The 27825-nt window shown below is 35.8% G+C and overlaps 1 protein-coding gene and 1 long non-coding RNA gene across 5 annotated transcripts; both read right to left on the bottom strand.

The window, feature by feature from the left end:
• Positions 1-2639: 2639 nt before the first annotated feature.
• LOC102276352 (NKG2-A/NKG2-B type II integral membrane protein-like) lies at positions 2640-27577 on the bottom strand. 3 transcript variants are annotated; one of them, XM_070371095.1, is made up of 6 exons: positions 27360-27577; positions 26877-26975; positions 26333-26386; positions 25630-25781; positions 23452-23552; positions 2640-5005 (listed from the first exon to the last, which is right to left on the bottom strand). In XM_070371095.1, the coding sequence occupies exons 1-6, from the start codon at positions 27544-27546 to the stop codon at positions 4888-4890; spliced, it is 711 nt and encodes a 236-aa protein (XP_070227196.1). In that variant the 5' UTR covers positions 27547-27577; the 3' UTR covers positions 2640-4887. The 3 variants fall into 3 exon arrangements, with proteins under 3 accessions (XP_070227196.1, XP_070227195.1, XP_070227197.1); XM_070371094.1 differs by lacking the exon at positions 2640-5005 and adding an exon at positions 20224-20547; XM_070371096.1 differs by lacking the exon at positions 2640-5005 and adding an exon at positions 22489-23132.
• LOC102272312 (uncharacterized) lies at positions 8524-12235 on the bottom strand. 2 transcript variants are annotated; one of them, XR_011464276.1, is made up of 4 exons: positions 11679-12235; positions 9734-9844; positions 9072-9170; positions 8524-8577 (listed from the first exon to the last, which is right to left on the bottom strand). It is a non-coding gene; the product is annotated as an uncharacterized lncRNA (long non-coding RNA). The 2 variants fall into 2 exon arrangements; XR_011464275.1 differs by lacking the exon at positions 11679-12235 and having other exon boundaries at positions 9734-10531.
• Positions 27578-27825: the final 248 nt, after the last annotated feature.

The following is a 27825-nucleotide window of genomic DNA, read 5'->3' as shown; positions in this document are numbered from 1 at the left end:
GGACATAACTTTCCTTCCAAGGAGTAAGCGTCTTTTAATTTCATGGCTGCAGTCACCATCTGTAGTGATTTTGGAGCCCAGAAAAATAAAGTCTGACACTGTTTCCACTGTTTCCCCATCTATTTCCCATGAAGTGGTGGGACTGGATGCCACGATCTTCGTTTTCTGAATGTTGAGCTTTAAGCCAACTTTTTCACTCTCCTCTTTCACTTTCATCAAGAGGCTTTTGAGTTCCTGTTCACTTTCTGCCATAAGGGTGGTGTCATCTGCATATCTGAGGTTATTGATATTTCTCCCAGCAATCTTGATTCCAGCCTGTGTTTCTTCCAGTCCAGTGTTTCTCATGATGTACTCTGCATATAAATAAAATAAGCAGGGTGACAATATACAGCCTTGACGAACACCTTTTCCTATTTGGAACCAGTCTGTTGTTCCATGTCCAGTTCTAACTGTTGTTTCCTGACGTGCATACAAATTTCTCAAGAGGCAGATCAGGTGGTAGACGTTGGCAATTTGATTCTTTGTTGTTGATAAAATTGCCAACATCTGTTGGATCATTGGAAAAGCAAGAGACTTCCAGAAAAACACCTTCTGCTTTGTTGAGTATGCCAAAGCCTTTGACTGTGTAGATCACAACAAAGTGTGGAAAATTATTCAAGAGATAGGATTACCAGACCACCTGACCTGCCTCCTGAGAAATCTGTATGAAGGTCAAGAAGCAAGTTAGAACCAGACATGGAAGAGCAGACTGGTTCCAAATTGGGAAAGGAATATGTCAAGGCTGTATACTGTCACCCTGTTTATTTAACTTCCAAGCAGGGCACATCATGTGAAATGCCAGGCTGGTTGAACCACAGCTGGAATCAAAATTGCTGGGAGAAATATCAATAACCTCAGATATGTAGATGACACCACCCTTATGGCAGAAAGCAAAGAAATAAAGAGCCTCTTGATGAAAAGGAAATAGGAGAGTGAAAAAACTGGCTTAAAACTTAACATTCAAAAAGCGAAGATCATGTTATCCAGTCCCATCAGTTTATGGCAAAAAAAATGGGGAAACAATGGAAACATTGAGAGATTTTATTTTTTTGGACTCCAAAATCATTGCAGATTTGACTGCAGCCATGAAATTGAAAGACGCTTGTTCCTTGGAAGGAAAGCTATGACCAAACTAGACAGCATATTAAAATCAGAGATGTTACTTTAAGGTCCGGCTAGTCAAAGCTTGGTTTTTCAGTAGTTATGTATGGATGTGAGAGTTGGACCATATAGAAAGCTGAGCACTGAAGAATTGATGCTTTTGAACTGTGGTGATGGAGAAGACTCTTGAGAGTCACTTGGGCTGGGAGGATATCAAACCAGTCCATCCTGGGGAAAATCAGTCCTGAGTATTCATTGGAAGGACTGATGCTGCGGCTAAAACTTCAATACTTTGGCTACCTGATGGGAGGAACTGACTCCCTGGAAAAGACCCTGACACTGGAAAAGATTGAAGGCGGGAGGAGAAGGGGACAACAGAGGATGAGATGGTTGGATGGTGTCACCGAGTCGATGGACATGAGTTTGAGCAAGCTCTGGGAGTTGGTGATGGATAGGGAAGCCTGGCATAGTGCAGTCCATGGGGTTGCCGAGTCAGACATGACTGAGTGACTGAACTGAAACCTGACAAAACCATTATGGTTTTTACAGATGTTAAACAGACAATAAATCTGTATTATAAAAACTTTTTACAACCCATATGAATCAGAATGTCTAGAAAATGCAAATTACCAAATATAGTAAAACAACCATAAACCTGTATAAGCTTAACATGTGTTAAATATATTAAATTCACTGTATAAACCTTCCTACAAAATATTCTAGGAGCCCTAATGGTATCAGTAGTGAATAATAACACTTAAAACTATGCCAGGTCTTTCACCATAAAACAGAGGCTTCCATAGAGCCTTGATAACAAAACCTGTCAAGTTATATAATATCAATGGACTCAGTCCAAACTCTTTGTGATAAGTGGATGAAGAAAATCATCTTAATCTAAATATGATATATGCAGTGATTTTTCAAAGGAAGACAATATAGAAAGATTTTTGTGGTTTTAGTTCAGGAATGCATAATTGGTCAACATTTGAAGGAAAGGGATATTTCAAAAACATTTAAAAATTTTCTCATTCCATTGAAAGAAAAATAGTAAAATGGTAACATGACTGATTGCATACAAAACCTATAAGAAAATTATGAATACTATGGAATTGCTTTTAAGTTAGAAAGGTATATGAAAAAACCTTAGAAAACACATATTTCAGCATGAAGTATTGAAATATTCTTCGCCAGTATAGGAAGGATACTTATAAGACTTTTACTGTACCATCTCTTCAACACTGGAAATAAAAGCCAATTGGGTAAAAATAAGTCAAAAACAAGAAAAAAAAAAAAAAAAGAAAAACAAGAAAAAGTTATTGCACCTGGAGGGAAGAAATAAAACGTGATTATTCAGAGATGCACTATCTATTTACACAAACAATCCAGAGGAATATATATTTGAAATGATAAAATTAATACATACAATCAGAGAAATCATTGGGCACGATTCTATTTGTAGCAGCAACAATTACTACAAATTTAAAAACAAAATTGCTATTTACAAAAGCATGGCTATGAAATGTCCATATTTGTGTGAAATTTCAATTTTGGAAACTATAAAATATTCTAGGAGGATTTTGCTGGTGGTCCAGTGGTTCAGATTACTTGCTTCCCGGTGCAGGGAGTGGGCGTTGGATCCCTGGTCACTGAATCAAGATACCACATGCTGAAGAGTGTCACACAAATAAATAAATAAATAAAAATTGATCAATAAAATAGGGAGAATTTAAAGAAAACCTAATTGATTGGAAGGATAAAGCATGATATTGACTGGAAGAGTCAATATTGTAAGATGATTATCTTTAGAAATTATTTTAAAGATTAAATGCAGTCCCAAAGCAGTTATTTTTAAAAACTTTATTGAGGTGTAATTTACAGAGCATAAAATTTATCCATTTAAAATATATAAATCCATGATTTTAAAATTATTCACAGTTTACAACCATCACTACTATCAAACTCTAGAAAGCATTCATCACTAATCAATTTGCAGTCTTTTCCTATTCCGTCTCCTCACAACCCTTAGTAATTACTCATCTACTTTTGGTCTCTCTACTCCTGTTTTTGATATTACATGGAAATGTGCTCACACAATATGCAATCTTTTAGAAGTTTGAATGCCATAAACATACTGTTGAGCAAAAAAAGTGAGACACAAAAGTAACTATACCTATATTCTGGATGTGTATATGATACTTCAGTGGGGTTTTCCAGGTGGCACTAGTGGTAAAGAGACTGCCTGCCAGTGCAGATGAGGGTTTGATCCCTGGGTCAGGAAGGTCCTCCAGGGAATATGAAATGATAGCCCACTCCAGTAGTCTTTTTTTAAAAAAAATTAATTTATTTTAATTTGAGGATAATTAGTTTAAAATACTGTGGTATTTTTCTCATACATGGACATGAATCAGCCATGGGTGCACATGTGTTCCCCCATTCAGAACCCTGCTCTCACCTTCCTCTCTCCCCCATCCCTTGGGTTGTCCCAGAGCACCAGCTCTGAGTGTCCTGCTTCATGCATCCAACTTGCACTGGTCATCTCTTTTATATATGGGAATATACCCTTTCAATGCTATTCTCTCAAATCATCCCACCCTCGCCTTCTCCCACATACTCCAAAAGTCTATTCTTTACAACTGTGTCTCTTTTGTTGCCTTGCATATAGGATCATTGTTACCTTCTTTCTAAAGTCCATATATGTGCATTAATATAGTGTATTGATGGTTCTCTTTCTGATTTAGTTCCCTCTGTATAATAGGCTCCAGTTTCATCCACCTCATTAGAACTGATTCAAATGCTGGGAAAACCAGTCAACCATATGCAAAAGAATGAAACTAGAACACTTTCTAACACCATAAACAAAAATAAACTCAAAATGGATTAAAGATCTAAATTTAACACCAGAGACTATTAAAACTCTTAGAGGAAAACAGAGGCATAACATCCTCTGACATAAACCACAGCAAGATTCTCTATGACCCACCTTGCAGAGTAATTGAAATAAAAACAAATATACAAATGGGACCTAGGTAAACTTAAAAGCTTTTGCACAACGAAGGAAACTATAAGCCAGGTGGAAAGGCAGCCTTCAGGATGGAAGACAATAACAGCAAATGAAACAACTGACAAAGAACTAAGCTCCAAAATATACAAGCAGTTCATGCAGCTCAATACCAGAAAAATGAACAACCCAATCAAAAAGTGGGCCAAAGAATTAAACAGACATTTCTCCAAAGAAGATATACAGAGGGCTAATAAAACATAGAAAAAGACATGTAGGTTTCTCATATCACAACATCACTCATTACTAGAGAAATGCAAATTAAAAACACAATGAGATATCCTCTCTGCCGGTCAGAATGGCCACCATAAAAAAGTCGACAAACAACAATAGCTGGAGAGGGTGTGGAGAAAAAGGAAACACTCTTACACTGTTGATGGGAATGCAAACTGGTACAGCCACTATGGAGAACAGTGTGGAAATTCCTTAAAAATCTGGGAATAGAACCACTCCAGTGTTCTTGACTGGAGAATTCCTTGGACAGAGAAGCCTGACAGCCTATAGTCCATGGGGTCTCAAAGAGTCAGACACAACTGAACGAATGAGCACACACAATTATATTTCAACTGTTTTTGAAAATCATTCATTATCAGAAAAAATAATAAAATTCATTTTAAAATGTATGCAATCAGAATATTATTTCCATTTCATAAAAGGTCAAGTTACCCAACAGCATCCAAACTCATATTTTAATTCTCAAGCTTATGCTTGCAATGATATGCATTTGGAAACTGACAGTCTTCTGTTCTTATTTCCCATAAAGATTGTACAGCACAGTTATGTTCACCAGGTAATTTCTCTTTTATCCTGTTATGGAAAAATGCATAATTCTGTTATATTCTATGAAGACAACTCATGAAACAATAGCATTTTCCATGCAACTGTAATACAAGATATTTTGAAAATGGGTAATGAAGTCTTTAATAACATTTCAGTAAGCTCTTGTTACTAGGAAATCAGGCTACAGAGTAGCCTGGTTTTCAACATTGGTATCAACATTTTATTAACTTTCAATATCTTCCTTCAGCTTTCTGTAATTCGACTAAAACAAATGTATTCGTGTTATTTTTAAAATATTTCTTTTTTTCCTCCTCTATAAAGCATTCTTTTTACAAACTTACTGTAGTTTGCAAGTTGAACCATTTAGCCACTTCCAAGGACGACCATGGCCTTCACGAGAGACTTGAATCCACAATATAATTGATAGGCTCATCAGAAATTTCTAGCCCAAAATAAAGAATTTTCACTTAAATAGTCATTATGAAATGTTTTTGTTAATTTTTAAAATGCAAGTCAAAGGATATGTTCTTTCATAGCATCTTTCATTCTTTGAACAAATTGAGCATGTTAGATTTTAATCTAACATTAAAAAACATAGGAGTTGAAAGTTCAAAGTTTTAATAGTGCCATAAATATTAACCAATATCTGTACTTTTGATTCAAAATTAACTCAACATTTATACTTATCAGTTTCACTGTGTTCTAATGTTAATAAGGAAAATTCCTTTTTTTTCAACAGCCATTTAATAAAGGGAATATTTACAAAGACATGAATTAGTTGTAGAGATCCCACAAAAGAATACACCTTGCATAACAACTTGGGGAGACTTACAGCTGTGAACTACATCTGACATTAAGCCTAAGGGATAAGAAGGTGGAGTAATTGAATATGTGCAATGAGGAAAATTCTGACTCATATAATTTCATTTTCCCTCATATCAAAACTAACATAGCAAGGCTTTAAATAAGTCTTTAGATTCCATGACATTCATTTTTCTGGATATTGTGACAATATCAGTGGATTTCTCTACTATTATATGTTTCTCAGAATTTCAGTTTTAGAGGGAAAGTAAGGAAATGAAATTGAGAAAATAAGTGACATGAGAGCCGGATTTGGTTTTCTGAGCCTGACACCATTCTTTGACTAGATAAACCCCAAAGCCATCTGTTTCTGTATTGGTGGAATCCAGTGGACCAGACAAGGGGTCAGAGACTCATTTCTCTCTGTTCCTCCCTGCTAAGTTCAACTGTAAACATCAGAACTAATGAAAGACAGGAGAAAGGAGAACTCTGAAAGGTGGAAAGAGAAGGGTGATGTGGCTTGAGACTTCCCAGCAGTCCCACTCTTCTGTAATCGCTAATCACTTCTCAGTGATGAGAAAACCAGGTGGGAGGTGAGGGAAAGATAATTAGGGGCATCTTGTATCTCCCCACCAACCAGAGGAAAGTGACCTAGGCCTCTTACTTCCCAAACACCCAATACCTAACCTGGCTGTTGGGGGTGGCACAGGTAATCCGTTCCTCCTGTGTGTTGAGACAATCATGTAGGCAACACCAGGTAAGCCTTACAAGGTGATCCATCAGGACACTTACTAACAAGCAGCAGTCAGAGAAATTGCCTCTGTTTCCTCCACTGAGAGACACTAGGGTTGGGTGATAGGGGTGGGAGTGGGACCAGCAAAGGGGATGTCTTGACTAAAACTACTGAAGCTAAGAAGCCTCTTTATCTCTGAGGGTGTAAGACTCCATCCCCACCCAGCAGCATTGGAAAGAATGGATTTTAACTGTTGAATTCACACATTGAGCTGTGGAAATTTACAAACTTCACACAAATGCAAAAATTTGGAAGAACTGCAAAATATCATATGGCAGTGATGAGACAGGGACAACCTATATGATTCCATGTCCTGGACTAGAAAATGGCAACCCACTTCAGTATTCTTGCCTGGAAAATTCCATGGACACAGGAGCCTGACAGGCTGACGTTAATGAGGTTGCAAAGAGTCAGACATGATTGAACGACTAAGCACAAACACGGATTCCATGTACAAGATTCAAAAGCAATCAAAGAGATTCAATATCAAAAGTCAGGACAGTGAGTAAATAAAGAGGTGGAGACGTGATAAGATATTACAGAGGGGAGGGGCTGCTGGGAAGTTGAAACTTCTATTCCATGATCTGATACACAATTACATAATTCTATAGGCAAAATCATATGTTTATTTTCTTGATGTATGGTAAAATTAGATACCATAGTGTATTTTAGAATTTAATAGCATTTGTAGAAGCATGGTTTTCTATGAAAAGCAAGAACCAGAAATTACCACACATGCATGAATGGTATAAAAATGTAAATAAAGTATCATAAATTTATATTCCATTGTTTAATGGAATACTAGCAGACCTTAAAATAAACAAGATACAAATATGTACAAAAGCACAAGTGAATCCTAACAAATATAATGTTGACTAAATCAAGCATTTAGCAAAGTGTTGGAAACATTTAATATCTTACCATTTCCTCTTCATTGTCTATATAAAGCAGAGTAGAATTCTTAGTAGCACAGGATATCAAACTTTCATTCCATGATTTCTTTTCCAAACTAGTATAATAGCAGTTGTTGGAATATGTAAGCCAGTCTTTTGGACAATGACCACAATGACATTCTGAAGAAAGATTATGAATTACTATTCAAAAACAATTTGAATTTGAAAAATAAAAATTAACTAAAAATTAACCCCACAGTATTTGCATAGAAAATATAAACCTGGTATGCAGTCCATGTATTGCATACAACTACACATATATTGGAAAATAACCCATCCATTTCTTGCCTGCATCCTCAAGGCTGCATATAAAGACATAGCATATAAACATGTCTATACACACATTCATAAAATAACATATCTATGCATCCTCAGAGGGTCTAAAAACAAATCTCATTCATATATTCATAGAGAGGGTCTGTCTCTAATATATGTCCCCATATAAAGCAAACACATAGAAATATCTACTATGTTTGAAAATTAAGAAATGTTTTAAAAATCAGAAAATGAAACTTCATCATAATTTTAGAATAGCAAAACAATATTTGTCTTTATTGCATATATTATAACAGGATTTATGAATGTTTATTGCCTGATTTTATAAATTATGTTCAAATCTAATTTTCACTAGGATAGAGACAAAAATGTGATCATATCAGAACTTTGAAAATCATTATGTACCTTTCTGGAGCCTTGTTATGAGAAGGAGACTCATTAAAAGTTAATATTGCTTTAAATAAATCATAATGATTTTAATTTATGAGCTTGAGAATTCAGTTTATTGTTTAGAATTAGAGTAATCTGAAATAAAACTGATTTAGCAAGAAAAATTAATTAGGTAATGAAGATTTGATAAAACCTCATGATTATTTAGGAATATTTGTTGCCTGATTTTATAATTTATGTTTTATCCCCAGATCTGTTTCTATCTTCACTAGCCTAAGAGAGAGACAAAATACAAACTATATTTATATTAGAAGTTTGAAATCATTATGTACCTTTCTGGAGCTTTGTTACCAGAGAGGACTTATTCTGTTCTGATATTTGGGTACCTAGAAAAAAATGGAAGTAATCTTTTAAAATATTAACATTGATTTAAATAAATCATAATAATTTTAGTTTTTAGTTTAAACATGGTATTTGTAGGATTTAGGATGATCTGGAAAAAATTGCTTTAAGAATAATTAATGAGGTAATGAAGACTGGGGGGTGTATATTTCAAAAATCTTAGAGAAAAGACTCCACCACCTCTTACAATACTTGGTTCAAGCAATCTCAAGAATTAATTTGTTTTTCTCAATAAGGTGTTTCAGTTTCTTAAAGTATATCTTTGAGTTATGAAATCAGAAAATATCTATGTATATATTTAATTTTCCCTACAATCATTCTGTAATTTATACTTTGCTCAACTCATTTGCCATTCAATACTTAGGCTAAATGCACACATTAAAATAAGAGTTCTATTCCATAATAATATGACATTTTAGAGGCACTGACAATCATTAAAATGAAAGGTTCAATCATAATCTTTCAAAACTTGACTTACGTGGAATAAAAGTTATCACTCTCACTATAGTATACATCAAGACAAAACAGACGATTCCCAGGATCACAACAATGAGCTTCTCTCGAGCTGATGGTGAATCTGCAGGGAGAGAAAAGGAAACACTGAGAAAGGAGTGATGGAGACAGTTATTTTAGAAGAACAAAAGATCCCACATCCGTGAGAATTCAAAGACATCAACTTGGACCCCAAAACATTATCTACCATTGCAATCCTCCTCTCAGAATATACCATTCCTTTTTCAGCAAATATAAGGCTTCACGAGTTGTAGATCAAAGACTACAAATTACAGCAATGCCTGGGTAGGTAGTCCTAGAGGAGGGCATGGCAACCTTCTCCAGCATTCATGCCTGGAGAATCCCCATGGACAGAGGAGCCTGGCGGGCTACAGTCCATGGGGTGGCAAAGAGTTGGACACAACTGAGCGACTAAGCACAGCACAGCACATATGTCATATTAGAATATTGTATTTCAAACTCCAGCTCTAAGTCTCATTAATAAAAACATGTAAGCAGGTAAATGCTTTACACTTGCAGGGGTAGTTCCTGTCATTCCATTGACATAATGAAAGGCAATTTGAAAGTTTAATCCCACGTAGGTTTTCTCCTGCTCAGCTGCTAAAATTGATCTTTTCAGGATCTCACCTCTCATTTGCTGTCTCCTGGTGTCCTTAACCAGACTCGGTTCTGAGTAGCTTTCCTTTTGGTTCTTCATCTCTGTGGCTGTTTAATGTCAAGGATGTTGCTCTATGGAAACTTCACATAAGTAGTTAATAAATGGTGTATAAAATCACAAGAAACCTTGAAAGGTTAAACTGGGTGATGTGTGAGATCAGTTAACAGCACTCATTTAGCAGCTGAGCAAATCCAAGTTTGGTTCTCATTTCAGTAGACCTTTAGACAACTGTTTCATGGTAGAGTAAGTAGTTTTAAAAATAGTATTTGGTGTTTAATAACCAAGAGTGGTGGGAATGGGTGGGAGGTGAGAGGGAAACTCAAAGGAGGGGACATATGTACACCTATGGTTAATTTATGCTGATGTATGACAGAAATCAAACCAATATTGTAAACCAGTCATCAATCAGTTAAAAACAAATAATTTTCTGTTTGACATAATGTTACTTGTTTATTGGAACAATGAAAATTAGTAGATTACTGGAAAAAGTTCATGAATAGTAATATCCTGATGAATTGAAAGTCAAAATTCACAGAAACACTTTAAAATTGTTATAATATCTTTGTTCAAATTAAAGTCCATATTGGAAAAACATGCACCAATTATATAGGTAAGTTTAAAATCCATTAAAAGTTAAAGACAGCTTTCTATGATGAGGGAATAACAGTATTGGCATATATGGTACACTCTGCATTAAACTACTTTAATTGGGACATTCATTAATGAAAAGGGAATGAGATGCTATCAAATAATTCTTCTAATTTGAGTGATTGTGGAGCTCTAAGAAATCATTAAAAATTAAAGAAATATTTTATATGTTAAAAATGGTACATGACATATTAAATTCTCCAAAAAGTTTTTATCATATAAAGACAAAACAATGTTAAAATGACATTAAATACTTATTTTACATGAGTAATTGACAATTGACAATGGCTAAGATATGAAATCACAAAATGATAAGGAAAAGCATACATCATTTATGGAAGAACAATGTTGGTACAAACTTCCAGGAAGATCCTGAGGCTGTTAAGTCAATGAGGGAAGCTTTAGTTGTATCAGCAATTATAAGAAGTCAACAATGTGCCTTAATAATTCAGTCAATGGATTCTGTAGTCAGTGCAATCTACAATTAATTCTGGCTTTGAAATTTACAATGTATGACCATTAAAAATTATTTAGTATTTAGCAAATGAGTTTACTAATATAAAATGAGAATAAAAATATGTATGATATAAAGCATGTAAAAAACCTAATATTAAATTTGACTTTTATTTTATTTCTTATTTTAATGCAATTGCCATGGTATTATTCATATCAGGCAATATAATTTATTAGACAGAAATCTCTGTGTTAGTGTGATTTATCTTTTTTCAAATTTATGATCAAGTTTTTATAAAGCATTTGATTGTATATAATTGAGTTAATCCAGCATTTTACTGGAGGTACCATATTCTGATTTTTACTTTAATTAGATCAGTGAAGAATTTTATTGGCCATTCACAATTCTATGAATCCATTTTAAGAACCTATTTTTAAGGGCTGAGTTAAATATTTAATACTGTATCTAATTATATGTCTATTGATGACAAAATACAATGTTAACTGTCCCTTGTCCTGATGCTACTGATATTCCGTCTTAAATTGGATTGATTAACAAACTCAGTTATACATGAAAGTTTTCACTTGAATAATGTCTGCAGGCAAGAATTTGAACATTTTAAGAAATCTTCCCAAATACTTCATATTTTATTCTTATTTTCTCCCAAAATTAAAATACCCAAATATCAAATACAGATACCAATATCTCTTTAATTTGTTTGCTTAGCAATTGTCCCTAAGTCGAACCACATTGGCATTTGTAATCTCCTGCTAAATGAGATGAGGAATTAGGAAGGAGAGGGAAACACATACCTTCTACAGGCCAGAGTCCTGCCTCTTCTCGTGAGTGGCCAGGTTACTGTGAAAATCAAACAATGTCTGTGGTCTTCACAGACTGCCCTGTGAAGGCCCAGAGTGAAACAATAGTGGAAAAAGTACATTCTTATCACCGTGTCACTGAAACAGGAAATTCTTACGCTTGGGTATTTTGAAGACAGTTTATCTCATCACACAACTCCAGAATATAGGAGACTTTGGATATGTAGTGTATCAGTTAGTTTGTTCTTTGGTGAGTTCCTCTGAGAATTGATTTCACTTTCTAAAAGATATAGGGGGACAAAGGACATGATCACCCTGCTGTTAACTTGCTTTCACTTCATTCATCAATGCTGAACATCTACTCCTTGTCAAGAGTAACTTCAATGTTTAAGTTTTACTTTTAGATAAGTTTGCTAAATCTAGGCATTATTTATTTTTTTTCCTTATAATCTCATTGTGTCATTTCTATTATAATGGAGGAAATCATAATTCCATTGACAGTTCGTATTTAAGGATACTTGTCCCTAATTCAGAAGAGTTACTACATTTTAAATTTTAAACTTTTCAAAATTATAAAAATGTCAAATCTGTCATTTATTGACTTTTCTGTCACCCCATGAAATTTTCAGTCCTCCCTGTCCATCACCAACTCCCGGAGTTCACTGAGACTCAATGTCCATCGAGTCCGTGATGCCATCCAGCCATCTCATCCTGTGTTGTCCCCTTCTCCTCCTGCCCCCAATCCCTCCCAGCATCAGAGTCTTTTCCAATGAGTCAACTCTTCCATGAGGTGGCCAAAGTACCGGAGTTTCAGCTTTAGCATTCCTTCCAAAGAAATCCCAGGGCTGATCTCCTTCAGAATGGACTGGTTGGATCTCCTTGCAGTCCAAGGGGCTCTCAAGAGTCTTCTCCAACACCACAGTTCAAAAGCATCAATTCTTCAGCGCTCAGCTTTCTTCACAGTTCAACTATCACATCCATACATGACCACAGGAAAAGCCATAGCCTTGACTAGACAGACCTTTGTTGGCAAAGTAATATCTATGCTTTTGAATATTCTATTTAGGTTGGTCATAACTATCCTTCCAAGGAGTAAGCGTCTTTTAATTCCATGGCTGCAGTCACCATCTGTAGTGATTTTGGAGCCCAGAAAAATAAAGTCTGACACTGTTTCCACTGTTTCCCCATCTATTTCCCATGAAGTGATGGGACCGGATGCCATGATCTTCGTTTTCTGAATGTTGAGCTTTAAGCCAACTTTTTCAGTCTCCTCTTTCACTTTCATCAAGAGGCTTTTTAATTCCTCTTCACTTTCTGCCATGAGGGTGGTGTCATCTGCGTATCTGAGGTTATTGATATTTCTCCCTGCAATCTTGATTCCTGTTTGTGTTTCATCCAGTCCAGCGTTTCTCATAATGTACTCTGCATAGAAGTTAAATAAGCAGGGTGACAATATACAGCCTTGACGTACTCCTTTTCCTATTTGGAACTAGTCTGTTGTTCCATGTCCAGTTCTAACTGTTGCTTCCTGACCTGCATACAAATTTCTCAAGAGGCAGGTCTGGTGGTCTGGTATTCCCATCTCTTTCAGAATTTTCCACAGTTTACTGTGATCCACACAGTCAAATTTTTAGCTTTCTAAAATCTAGAAAAATGGAATATAAATTTGTAGTTATATACCAGTTTCTTGTTGTTGCTCAGTCACGAAGCTGTGTCTGACTCTTTGTGACCCTGTGGACCGCAGCAGGCAAAGCTTCCCTGTCCTTCACTATTTCCCTGAGTTTGCTCAAATTCACATCCATTGAAGGGCTTCCCTGACTCAGATGGTAAGGAATCTGCCTGTGATGCAACAGACCCAGGTTCAATCCCTGGCTGAGGAAGATCCCCTGGAGAAAGAAATGGCAACCCACTCCAGTATTCTTGCCTGCATGGAGAGAGAAGCCTAGTGGGGCTACTGTCCATGGGTTTACACAGTCGGACATGACTGAAGAGACTGAGCACACCCAAGACTACATGTCCATTGAGTCAGTGAGGTCATCCAGTCATCTAATTCTCTGTGGCCCTCTTCTCCTCTTGCATTGAATCTTTTCCAGCATCAGGATCTTTTCCAATGAGTCAGCTCTTTACATCAGGTGGCCAAAGTATTGGAGCTTTGGTTTTAGCATCAGTCCTTCACATGAATACTCAGGGTTTATTTCCTTTAGGGTTGACTGGCTTGATCTCCTTGCTGTCCAAGGGACTCTCTCCAGGACCATAGCTGGAAAACATCAATTCTTTGGCGTTCAGCCTTTATGGTTCAACTCTCAAATCCATACATGACTACTGGAAAAACCATAGCTTTGATTATATGGACCTTTGTTGGCAAAATGATGTCTCTGCTTTTTAATATGCTATCTAATTTTGTCATAGCTTTACTTCCAAGGAGCAAGCGGTTTTTAATTTCATGACCACAGTCATTGTCCGCAGTGACTTTGGAGCCAAAGAAAATGGAATTTGACACTGTTTCCACTTTTCCTCCCTCTATTTGTTATGAAGAGATGGGATTGGATGCCATGATCTGTGTTTTTTGATTGTTGAATTTTAAGCCATCTTTTTCATTCTCCTGTTTCACCTGCATCAAGAACCTCTTTAGTTCCTCTTCACTTTCTGCCATTAAAGTGGTATCATCTGCTATCTGAGGTTGTTGATATCTCTCACTGCAATCTTAATTCCATCTTGTGAGTCATCCAGCCAGCATTTCATATGATGTACTCTGCATATAATTTAAATAAGCAGGGTGACAATATCCAGCCTTGAAGTATTCCTTTCCCAATTTTGAACCAACCTGCCATTCCATTGTTCCATGTCCTGTTCTACTGTTGCTTCTTGACCTGCATGCAGATTTCTCAGGAGGCAGCTAAATTGGTCTGGTATTCCCATCTCTTTAAGAATATTCCACAGGTGGTTGTGATCCACACAGTCAAAGGCTTTAGCAGAGTCGATGAGGCAAAAGTAGATTTTTTTCTGGAATTCCCTGGCTTTCTCTATGATTCAATGGATGTTGGCAATTTGATCATCTGCCTTCTCTGAATCCAGCCTGAATATCTGGAAGTTTTCTGTTCATGTCCTGCTGAAGCTTAGCTTCAAGGATTTTGAGCATAATCTTGATAGCATGTGAAATGAGTGCAATTGTAAGATAATTTGAATGTTATTCGGCATTGCCTTTCTTTGGGATTGGAATGAAAACTGCCTTTTTCCAGTCCTGTGGCCACTGCTGAGTTTTCCAGTTTGCTGGCATATTGAGTGCAGGACTTTAACAGCATCATTCTTTAGGATTTGGGATAGCTCAGCTGGCATTTGGGACCACATTTTACTATTGTTTTTAGTAAGTACTATTGCCCACTTGAAAATCCATTTTATCTGGCTTGGTGAGGCTGCAATCCATTGGGTTATCTGGGTCATTCAGAGCTTTTCTGTACAGGTACTGAGAACTTTCACACACTTTTAATCTCTTCTGCATTTGAGAGTCCTTGAAATAATTTTGTCCTCCATTGTTTTTTGTGGAGAAATTCCAGGATGGAGTTTTCTGAAGTTCAGTCCATTTTACTGTTTTTCAGAGTCGGACATGACTGAAGAAGACTTAAAAGCAGCAAGCAGCTGGAATTACCTGAATAGCTTTGTTTTTAGTAAGGCTTCTGTCCATGACCAGTCTTTTGGAATGTCTGGCTCTAGGTGAGTGATAACACCATTGTGGTTATCTGGGTCCATCTCATTTTCTGTACATCAGGTATTCTGGGTGGATGCCTTGCCACCTCTCCTTCTGCTTCTAAGTAGATCCTCCATTTTTGTCCTCCCTAGTGCCTATCTTTGCATGAAATATTCCCTTGGTATCTCCAGTTTTCTTGAAGATATCTCTAGTCTTTCCCATTCTATTGTTTTCCTCTATTTCTTTGTATTGTTCACTTAAGAAGGCTTTCTCTTTCCTTGCTAATCTATGGAACTCTGCATTTAGTTGGGTATATCTTTTCCTGCTCCTCTGCCTTTCACTTCTCTTCTTTTCTCAGGTATTTGTAAGCTGTTTGTAAGCTATTTGCAAACTCTATTATGTCCTAATTAATATAGACTAATATTTGAACTTTCTATAGCAATTGCTAATGGCTACCTATATGGTGACTATCTTTTTTAATTAAATATTAATGAACTAAATAAATAATATTCTATTACCCACTTCATTGAATTATAGCAAGTGAAGCATTCATTAGTGATGCCAAATAATGTAAAATTCAGTAATATTCACTTTTAAAATTTGAAGTGTGATGCCAAATAATGTAAAATTCAGTAATATTCACTTTTAAAATTTGAAGTGAAAAGTGAAAGTCACTCAGTTGTGTCCAACTCTTTGCAAATGCATGAACTGTAGCCTACTAGGCTCCTCTGTCCATGAAATTCTCCAGGTAAAAATTCTGGAGTGGGTAGCCATTCCCTTCTTCAGGCGATCTGCCCAATTCATGGATTGAACTGAAGTCTCTTGTACAACAGGGGGATTCTTTACCAGCTGAGCTACAAGGCAAGTGTTAAATGTATTATTCATGTTATCATACACTTTTCTGGTTTCAATTAAATAATTTTGTACACATCATGTCCTTGGTTACATGCCCAAATATGTTGACTCTTCTGGTATTTAACTTTAATAAAATCTATGGTTAATCCACATACAGCCAAGATAAATACTCAAAATACTAAGAGTATTTTGAATTTACTGTTTATTGCATAAAATGTTGTTTGTGACTAAATCTAAAATGGCAGTACCTAGTGACCTAAGAGATATAGATAAATTAGATGTCCATAGTAAGTGCAAATATCCTTTTAACAAGATGGCTAGATGGATTCATTTTCAAGGAAGTTTTTTAAATGGAGGGAGATTGCCAAAAGTACTAAATGACTCTATGTAAAGGAAACATTTTAAGGTCTTGTAAAGAAGAAACTCTTATTCTAGTTGAAAATTTGGATATGCAGAAAGGAAAGAAGAATTGAAGAAAAGAACTTATGTGGATATATCCAAATAGATATTGACAGGTAAAATAGTAATGATAAAGTATCAAATTGTGCATATATGTTTGTATTAGAATTCAAGGGAGCAAAAATGGCATGAGCAGTGAAAACAGTAGAGAGAAATTATGTCTTTTTGTTGTTTCATAAAAGTACAAAAATATGAACTTACTAGACTATTGAGTAAAAAATGCATGCTGTAAAATGTAGGGCACTTATAGAACTGCTGCTGAGTTGCTTCAGGTGTGTCTGACTCTGCACGACCCCATAGACTTCAGCCCACCAGGCTCCCCTGTCCCTGGGATTCTCCAGGCAAGAACACTGGAGTGGGTTGCCATTTCCTTCTCCAGTGCATGAAAGTGATAAGTGAAAGTGAAGTTGCTCAGTTGTGTCCGACTCTTAGTGAATCCATGAACTGCAGCCTACTAGGCTCCTCCATCCATGGGATTTTCCAGGCAAGAGTACTGGAGTCGGGTGCCATTTCCTTCTCCGTACACTAACATAGAATATTCTTATTTTTTAAGTTCAAATGAACATTTCTCAAAAATTCACTATATATGCCTAAGTCCAGTTACATTACTAAAAAAGCTACAGAACTATGGTGTCAAACACTAGCCTCCAGCCAAGTTTGGCAAGTGGGCACTTGAAATGTGAATATTCAAATTTAATTTTTAATTAATTAGAAGAAATAAACATTTCAGATTGATTTCATAGTCACATCAGCCATATGTAATAGAATTACAGAATATTTCCAGGTTCATGAAAAATTCTCTAACTAGTTTACCTAAAATAGAAGTCAATAACCAAAATTTTGAAAATCTTTATTGGGTTTTATATTCAGTAATCTATTTCTAAATAACATATGAACCAAGGAAAAATCAAAGTCAAATTTCATAATTTTATATGAATTAAAAGAAAAATGTAACAACAAGATTCTGTCTTGTGACATATTAATTGCATTAAATGCATACATTATAAACAAAAAAAAAGAAAGAAATCTGAGCATGCTTGACAAGAAACTTGAAATGAAAAAGCAATTTTGGTGAAATTAAAGTAATTGACATAAAGACAAAGGAAGAAAATAGCAAATATGAAAAATCATGAAAAAAAATTACAGTAGAGGGAATAAAAGGGTCAAAGCTATTTTCATTTGAAAGACAATAAAATTAATAAATGACATGTGGAGAATAGAGAAAACACAAATCTTTTATATCTATATAAATATGACAATCCAATGCTCCTGCTGCTGCGAAGTCACATCAGTTGTGTCCGACTCTGTGTGACCCCATAGACGGCAGCCTGCCAGGCTTTTCCATCCCTGGGATTCTCCAGACAAGAACACTGGAGTGGGTTGCCATTTCCTTCTCCAGTGCATGAAAGTGAGAAGTGAAAGTGAAGTCGCTCAGTCAGTGTCCGACTCTTAGCGACACCATGAACTGCAGCCCAGGCTCCTCTGTCCATGGAATTTTTCCAGGCAAGAGCACTGGAGTGGGTCACCAGGGCCTTCTCTGTGACAATCCAATAGATGTTGGCAATTTGATTCTTTGTTGTTGATAAAATTGCCAACATCTGTTGGATCATTGGAAAAGCAAGAGACTTCCAGAAAAACACCTTCTGCTTTGTTGACTATGCCAAAGCCTTTGACTGTGTAGATCACAACAAACTGTGGAAAATTATTCAAGAGATAGGATTACCAGACCGCCTGACCTGCCTCTTGAGAAATCTGTATGTAGGTCAAGAAGCAACAGTTAGAACCGGACATGGAAGAGTGGACTGGTTCCAAATTGGGAAAGGAATATGTCAAGGCTGTATATTGTCACCCTGTTTATTTAACTTCCATGCAGAGCACATCATGTGAAATGCCAGGCTGGATGAAGCACAGCTGGAATCAAGATTGCTGGGAGAAATATCAATAACCTCAGATATGTAGATGACACCACCCTTATGGCAGAAAGCAAAAAACTAAAGAGCCTCTTGATGAAAATGAAATAGGAGAGTAAAAAAGCTGGCTTAAAACTTAACATTCAGAAAGCGAAGATCATGGTATCCAATCCCATCAGTTTATGGCAAAAAAATGGGGAAACAATGGAAACAGTGAGAGACTTTATTTTTTTGGACTCCAAATTACAGATTTGACTGCAGCCATGAAATTGAAAGACACTTGTTCCTTGGAAGGAAAGCTATGACCAAACTAGACAGCATATTAAAATCAGAGACACTACTTTAAGGTCTGTCTAGTCAAAGCTTGGTTTTTCAGTAGTCATGTATGGATGTGAGAGTTGGACCATATAGAAAGCTGAGCACTGAAGAATTGATGCTTTTGAACTGTGGTGATGGAGAAGACTCTTGAGAGTCCCTTGGGCTGGGAGGAGATCAAACCAGTCCATCCTGGGGAAAATCAGTCCTGAATATTCATTGGAAGGACTGATGCTGCAGCTGAAACTCTAATACTTTGGCCACCTGATGGGAGGAACTGACTCACTGGAAAAGACCCTGACGCTGGGAAAGATTGAAGGTGGGAGGAGAAGGGGACAACAGAGGATGAGATGGTTGGATGGTGTCACCAAGTCGATGGACATGAGTTTGAGCAAGCTCTGGGAGTTGGTGATGGACAGGGAAGCCTGGCATAGTGCAGTCCATGGGGTTGCAGAGTCAGACATGACTGAGTGACTGAACTGAAAAACCTGACAAAACCATTATGGTTTTTATGGATGTTAAACAGACAATAAAGCTGTATTATAAAAACTTTTTACAATCCATATGAAATAGAATGTCTAGAAAATGCAAATTAACAAATGTAGTACAACAACCATAAACCTGTATAAGCTTAACATGTGTTAAATATATTAAGTTCACTGTACAAACCTTCCTACAAAAAATTCTAGGAGCCCTAATGGTATCAGTAGTGAATAATAACACTTAAAACTATGCCAGGTCTTTCACCATAAAACAGAGTCTTCCAAAGAGCCTTGATAACAAAACATGTCAAGTTACATAATATCAATGGACTCAGTCCAAACTCTTTGTGATAAATGGATGAAGAAAATCATCTTAATCTAAATATGATATATGCAGTGATTTTTCAAAGGAAGAAAATACAGAATGATTTTTGTGGTTTTATTTCAAGAATGCATAATTGGTCAACATTTGAAGGAAAGAGATATTTCAAAAACATTAAAAATTTTCTCATTTCATTGAAAGAAAAATAATAAAATGGTAACATGACTGATTGCATACAAAACCTATAAGAAAATTATGAATACTATGGAATTGCTTTTATGTTAGAAAGGTATATGAAAAAACCTTTAAAAACACCTCATATTTGAGCGATGAAATATTGAAATATTTTCCCCCAGTATAGGAAGGATACTTATAAGACCTTTACTGTATCATCTGTTCAACATTGGAAATAAAAGGCAATTGGGTAAAAATAAGTCAAAAACAAGAAAAAAAAAAAAAAAAAAAAAAAAAAAAAGAAAAAAGTTATTGCACCTGGAGGGAAGAAATAAAACGTGATTATTCAGAGATGCAATATTTATTTACATAAAAAATCCAGAGGAATATATATTTGAAATAATAAAATTAATACATACAATCAGAGAAGTCATTGGGCATAATTCTATTTGTAGCAGCAACAATTACTACAAATTTAAAAACAAAATTGCTATTTACAAAAGCATGGCTATGAAATGTCCATATTTGTGTGAAATTTCAATGTTGGAAACTATAAAATATTCTAGAGGGATTTCGCTGGTGGTCCAGTGGTTTGGTTACTTGCTTCCCGGTGCAGGGAGTGGGCGTTCGATCCCTGGTCACTGAATCAAGATACCACATGCTGAACAGTGTCACACAAAAAAATAATAAATAAAAATTGATCAATAAAATAGGGAGAATTTAAAGAAAACCTAATTGATTGGAAGGATAAAGCATGAATATTGACTGGAAGAGTCAATATTGTAAGACGATTATCTTCAGAAATTATTTTAAAGATTAAATGCAGTCCCAAAGCAGTTATTTTTTAAAAAGTTTATTGAGGTGTAATTTACAGAACATAAAATTTATCCATTTAAAATATATAACTCCATGATTTTAAAATTATTCACAGTTTACGAACGTCACTATTATCAAACTCTAGAAAGCATTCATCACTAATCAATTTGCAGTCTTTTCCTGTTCTGTCTCTTCAGAACTCTTAGTAATCACTAATCTACTTTTGGTCTCTTGACTCCTATTTTTGATATTACATAGAAATGGGCTCACACAGTATGCAACCTTTTAGAAGTTTGAATGCCATAAACATACTGTTGAGCAAAAAAAGTGAGACAAAAGTAACGATACCTATATTATTGGATGTGTATATGATACTTCAGTGGGGTTTTCCAGGTGGCACTAGTGGTAAAGCGACTGCCTGCCAGTGCAGAAGATGAGGGTTTGATCCCTGGGTCAGGAAGGTCCTCCCGGGAATATGAAATGATAGCCCACTCCAGTAGTCTTTTTTTAAAAAATTAGTTAATTTATTTTAATTGGAGGATAATTACTTTAAAATATTGTGGTATTTTTCTCATACATGGACATGAATCAGCCATGGGTGCGCATGTGTTCTCCCATTCAGAACCCCGCTCTCACCTTCCTCCCTCCCCCATCCCTTGGGTTGTCCCAGAGCACCAGCTCTGAGTATCCTGATTCATGCATTCAACTTGCACTGGTCATCTCTTTTATATATGGGATTATACATGTTTCAATGCTATTCTCTCAAATCATCCCACCCTCGCCTTCTCCCACATACTCCAAAAGTCTGTTCTTTACATCTGTGTCTCTTTTGTTGCCTTGCATATAGGATCATTATTACCTTCTTTCTAAAGTCCATATATGTGCATTAATATAGTGTATTGATGGTTCTTTTTCTGATTTAGTTCCCTCTGTATAATAGGCTCCAGTTTCATCCACCTCATTAGAACTGATTCAAATGCTGGGAAAACCAGTCAACCATATGCAAAAGAATGAAACTAGAACACTTTCTAACACCATAAACAAAAATAAACTCAAAATGGATTAAAGATCTAAATTTAACACTGTTGCTATTAAAACACTTAGAGTCTGTCTAACAGTGGCAATGAAAGTGAAATAAAAAATCGCTCAGTCCTCTTAGAGATTCTCCAGGACAAGCCCACCAGGCTCCTCCATCCACGGGATTTTCAGGCAATAGTACTCCTCAAAATAATATTGCCTTCTCCAAAAAAACTGAAAAAAAAGGGGAAAACTAGTCAACCATATGCAAAAGACCATGAAACTCCAAGAGCACTGGACTTGCAGTCCTCCAACTAAAATAAACTCAGGTGGAAATTCAGTCTTCAGAATAGTGACCCCATGGACTGCAGCCTACCAGGCTCCTCCATCCATGGGATTTTCCAGGCAAGAGTACTGGAGTGAAACTCTTAAAACTCTTAGAGGAAAACAGAGGCATAACACCCTCTGACATAAATCACAGCAAGATTCTCTATGACTCCCTTGTAGAGTAATGGAAATAAAAACAAAAATACAAATGGGACCTAGGTAAACTTAAAAAAGGAAACTTTTGCACAACAAAGGAATGAAACTATAAGCTGAAACAACTGGAAAGGCAGCTTCAGAATGGAAGACAATAACAGCAAATGAAACAACTGACAAAGAATTAAGCTCCAAAATATAACAAGCAGTTCATGCAGCTCAATACCAGAAAAAAAAAACCAATGAACAAAAGTTTAAAAAAAAAATAAAAAAAAAAAAAAAACAGACATTTCTCCAAAGAAGATATACAGAGGGCTAATAAAACACATGAAAAGATATGTAGCTTTCTCATATCACAACATCACTCATTACTAGAGAAATGCAAATTAAAAACACAATGAGGTATTGTCTCTGCCAGTCAGAATGGCCACCATAAAAAAGTCGACAAACAACAATAGCTGGAGAGGTGGTGGAGAAAAAGGAAACCCTCTTACACTGTTGATGGGAATGCAAACTGGTACAGCCACTATGGAGAACAGTGTGGAAATTCCTTAAAAACCTGGGAATAGAATCACTCCAGTATTCTTGACTGGAGAATTCCTTGGACAGAGAAGCCTGACAGACTATAGTCCATGGGGTCTCAAAGAGTCAGACACAACTGAACAAATGAGCACACACAATTATATTTCAACTGTTTTTGAAAAACATTCATTATCAGAAAAAATAATATAATTCATTTTAAAATGTATGCAATCAGAATATTATTTCCATTTCATAAAAGGTCAAGTTACCCAACAGCATCCAAACTCATATTTTAATTCTCAAGCTTATGCTTGCAATGATATGCATTTGGAAACTGACAGTCTTCTGCTCTTATGTCCCCATAAAGATTGTACAGCACAGTTATGTTCACCAGGTACATTGTCTGTTATCCTGTTATGGAAAAATGCATAATTCTGTTATATTCTATGAAGACAACTCATGAAACAATAGCATTTTCCATGTAACTGTAATACAAGATATTTTGAAAATGGGTAATGAAGTCTTTAATAAAATTTCAGTAAGAGCTTATTACTAGGAAATCGGGCTACAGAGTAGCCTAGTTTTCAACATTGGTATCAACATTTTATTAACTTTCAATATCTTCCTTCAGCTTTCTATAATTTGACTAAAACAAATGTATTCATGTTATTTTAAAAATATTTTTTTTTGTATTTTTCCTCCTCTATATAGCATTCTTTTTAAAACTTACTGTAGATTGCAAGTTGAACCATTTAGCCACTTCCAAGGATGACCGCGGCCTTCACGAGAGACTTGAATCCACGATATAATTGATAGGGACATCAGAAATTTCTAGCCCAAAATAAAGAATTTTCACTTAAATAGTCATTATGAAATGTTTTTGTTAATTTTTAAAATGCAAGTCAAAGGATGTGTTCTTTCATAGCATCTTTCATTCTTTGAACAAATTGAGCATGTTAGATTCTAATCTAACACTAAAAAATATAGGAGTTGAAAGTTCAAAATTTTAATAGTGCCATAAATATTAACCAATATCTGTACTTTTGATTCAAAATTAACTCAACATTTATACTTATCAGTTTCACTGTGTTCTAATGTTAATAAGGAAAATTCCTTTTTTTTGACAGCCATTTAATAAAGGGAATATTTACAAAGACATGAATTAGTTGTAGAGATCCCACAAAAGAATACACCTTGCATAACAACTTGGGGAGACTTACAGCTGTGAACTACATCTAACATTAAGCCTAAGGGATAAGAAGGTGGAGTAATTGAATATGTGCAATGAGGAAAATTCTGATTCATATAATTTCATTTTTCCTCATGTCAAAACTAACATAGCAAGGCTTTAAATAAGTCTTTAGATTCCATGACATTCATTTTTCTGGATATTGTGACAATATCAGTGGATTTCTCTACTATTATATGTTTCTCAGAATTTCAGTTTTAGAGGGAAATTAAGGAAATGAAATTGAAAAAATAAGTGACATGAGAGCCGGATTTGGTTTTCTGAGCCTGACACCATTCTTTGACTAGATAAACCCCAAAGCCATCTGTTTCTGTATTGGTGGAATCAGTGGACCAGACAAGGGGTCAGAGACTCATTTCTCTCTGCTCCTCCCTGCTAAGTTCAACTGTAAACATGGGAACTAATGAAAGACACGAGAAAGGAGAACTCTGAAAGGTGGAAAGAGAAGGGTGATGTGGCTTGAGACTTCCCAGCAGTCCCACTCCTCTGTAATCGCTAATCACTTCTCCGTGATGAGAGAACAAGGTGGGAGGTGAGGGAGTGATAATTAGGGGCATCTTGTATCTCCCCACCAACCAGGTGAAAGTGACCTAGGCCTCTTACTTCCCAAACACCCAATATCCTAACCTAGCTGTTAGGGGTGGCACAGGTAATCCATTCCTCCTGTGTGTTGAGAGAATCGTGTAGGCAACACCAGGTAAGCCTTACAAGGTGATCCATCAGGACACTTACTAACAAGCAGCAGTCAGAGAAATTGCCTCTGTTTCCTCCACTGAGAGACACTAGGGTTGGGTGATAGGGGTGGGAGTGGGACCAGCAAAGGGGATGTCTTGACTAAAACTACTGAAGCTAAGAAGCCTCTTTATCCCTGAGGGTGTAAGACTCCATCTCCACCCAGCGGGATTGGAAAGAATGGATCTTAAATGTTGAATTCACACAATGAGCTGTGGAAATTTACAAACTTCACACAAATGCAAAAATTTGGAGGAACTGCAAAATATCATATGGCAGTGATGAGACAGGGACAACCTGTATGATTCCATGTCCTGGAGTAGAAAATGGCAACCCACTTCAGTATTCTTGCCTGGAAAATTCCATGGACACAGGAGCCTGACAGGCTGAAGTTAATGAGGTTGCAAAGAGTCAGACATGATTGAACGACTAAGCACGAACATGGGATTCCATGTATATGATTCAAAAGCAATCAAAGAGATTCTATAATATCAAAAGTCAGGACAGTGAGCAAATAAGGAGGTGGAGAAGTGATAAGATATTACAGAGGGGTGGGGCTGCTGGGAAGTTGAAACTTCTATTCCGTGATCTGATGTGCAATTACATAATTCTATAGGCAAAATCATATGTTTATTTTCCTTGATGTATGGTAAAATTAGATAGCACAGTGTATTTTAGAATTTAATAGCATTTGTAGAAGCATGGTTTTCTATGAAAAGCAAGAACCAGAAATTACTACACATGCATGAATGGTATAAAAATGTAAATAAAGTATCATAAAGTTATATTCCATTGTTTAATGGAATACTAGCAGACCTTAAAATAAACAAGCTACAAATATGTACAAAAGCACAAGTGAATTCTAACAAATATAATGTTGACTAAATGAAGCCTTTAGCAAAGTGTTGGAAACATTTAATAGCTTACCATTTCCTCTTCATTATCTATATAAAGCAGAGTAGAATTCTTAGTAGCACAGGATATCAAACTCTCATTCCACGATTTTTTTTCCAAACTAGTATAATAGCAGTTGTTGGAATATGTAAACCAGTCTTTTGGACAATGACCACAATGACATTCTGAAGAAAGATTATGAATTACTATTCAAAAACAATTTGAATTTGGAAAATAAAAATTAACTTACATATATGCATAGATATAAACATATGTATACACACACACACACACACACACATATATATATATATATATAAAATAACATATCTATGCATCCTCAAGGCTGGTACATATAAAACAAATCTCATTCATGCATTCATAGAGAGGGTCTGTCTTTAATATATGTCCCCATATAAAGGAAACACATAGAAATATCTACTCTTTACATGTCCTGAAAATCAAGAAATGAAACTTCTATTTTAGAATAGCAAAATTATTTGTCTCTTATCATATTATAGCAGGAGGAAATTACAGCCAATTGCCAACAATGGATATGGTGATCATATATATTGCATAGGGAGAAGCACTCTCCTATAATCATTTATTTATGAATGTTTATTGCCTGATTTTATAAATTATGTTCTATCCCCAAATCTATTCTTATTTTCACTAGCCTAAGATAGAGACAAAAATGAATTGTATTCATATCAGAACTTTGAAAATCATTATGTACCTTTCTGGAGCCTTGTTATGAGAGAGGAGTAATTCTGTTCCTGTATTACAGTAGCTACAAAATTAATCATTAAAAAGTTAATATTGCTTTAAATGAATCATAATGATTTTAGTGTATGAGCTTGAGAATTCAGTTTATTGTTTAGAATTAGAGTAATCTGAAATAAAACTGATTTAGCAAGAAAAATTAATTAGGTAATGAAGACTTGATGGAAAAAATATTTCAAAAACCTAACGGAACAAACTTCACCACGTCTTACAGTATTTGCTTTAACTAATCTCAAGAATTAATTTGTATTTCTCAAAAAGATCTTTAAATCTCCTAAAGCATGCTTTTGAGTTATGAAATCAGAATATACATATACATGCTCTCTGTAATTCTCCTGTGTTGTATATTTCTGACAAATTAGATATAACATACTGCATTTATTCTAAATGCATGTATTTTAATGATAGGCACATTCTATAATATTATGAAATGTTTAGCAGCACTGACCATCAGTAAAGTGATAAGTTCCCTTACAGTTTTTCAAAAACGTACTTACAAGGAGTAACAATGATCACTGTCACCACAGTGGACATCAAGACAAGGCAGATGATTCCCAGGATCCCAGCAATGAACTTCTCTGGAGGTGATGGTGAACCTGCAGGGACAGAAAAGGAAACTGAGAAAGGAGTGATGGGGACAGCTGTTCAGAGTTTACATACACAAGAACCCACACGAACACAGAGTTATGGATATAAACTTGGACCCCAACCCATTTTGACCACTGTAGTCTTTCTCTCAGAATATACCATTGCGTTTTCAGCAAATATGAGACTACATGAGTTGCTGATCAAAGACTTCAAATTATAGTAATGCCAGAATAAAAGTCATCCTCCGATTTCACATCAGAATCCCATATCCAGCTTCAAGTTCTGTTCCTCAAAGTGAAAAATACGTGAGCTTATCCCCTACTCTTCCTCCACACCTCTGCACCCCACTGCACATCCTAGAACAGCTCCATGTGTGTCTAGTAAGTGTTTACCTTTGGAGCGGTGATTCCTGTCGTTCCCATGAAGATTCTGAGGAGCATTTTGAAGATTTAATTCTACATATGTTAATTCCTGCTCAGTCATTGAAATGGAACTTTTAGAAACCTTAGGTTTTCTTTTCTGCCTCTTTGAGTTCTTGACTCCCTTCAGTTCTGCATAGGTTGCTCCTTGGTTATTCATCTCTGCAGCTGAGTGAGATCAAGGACTGTGCTTGAAGTGAACTGAGGTTGAGTGGTGTATGTGAGATAAGAACCCTAGTACAATGACACAGGCGGGGCAAAGTGCTTAGTGCTCACTTTGCAGCTGAACAAACTTAAAGCCTGGTAAATTCCTTACAACTTTAAACAAGTTTTTCACGATAGAATGCTTTTTTGAAAAAGATATTCTATATTTGACGCATATATTATTGATTGAAACAGTGAAAAGCAATAAATTAGGGAGGAATAAAGAAGTTCATGA

The sequence above is a fragment of the Bos mutus genome, chromosome 5 (assembly GCF_027580195.1).
Source record: "Bos mutus isolate GX-2022 chromosome 5, NWIPB_WYAK_1.1, whole genome shotgun sequence".
NCBI classification, from domain to species: Eukaryota; Metazoa; Chordata; class Mammalia; order Artiodactyla; family Bovidae; genus Bos; species Bos mutus.
The sequence above is the reverse complement of the archived record's forward strand: the minus strand, read 5'-3'. Positions and strand labels throughout refer to the sequence as shown.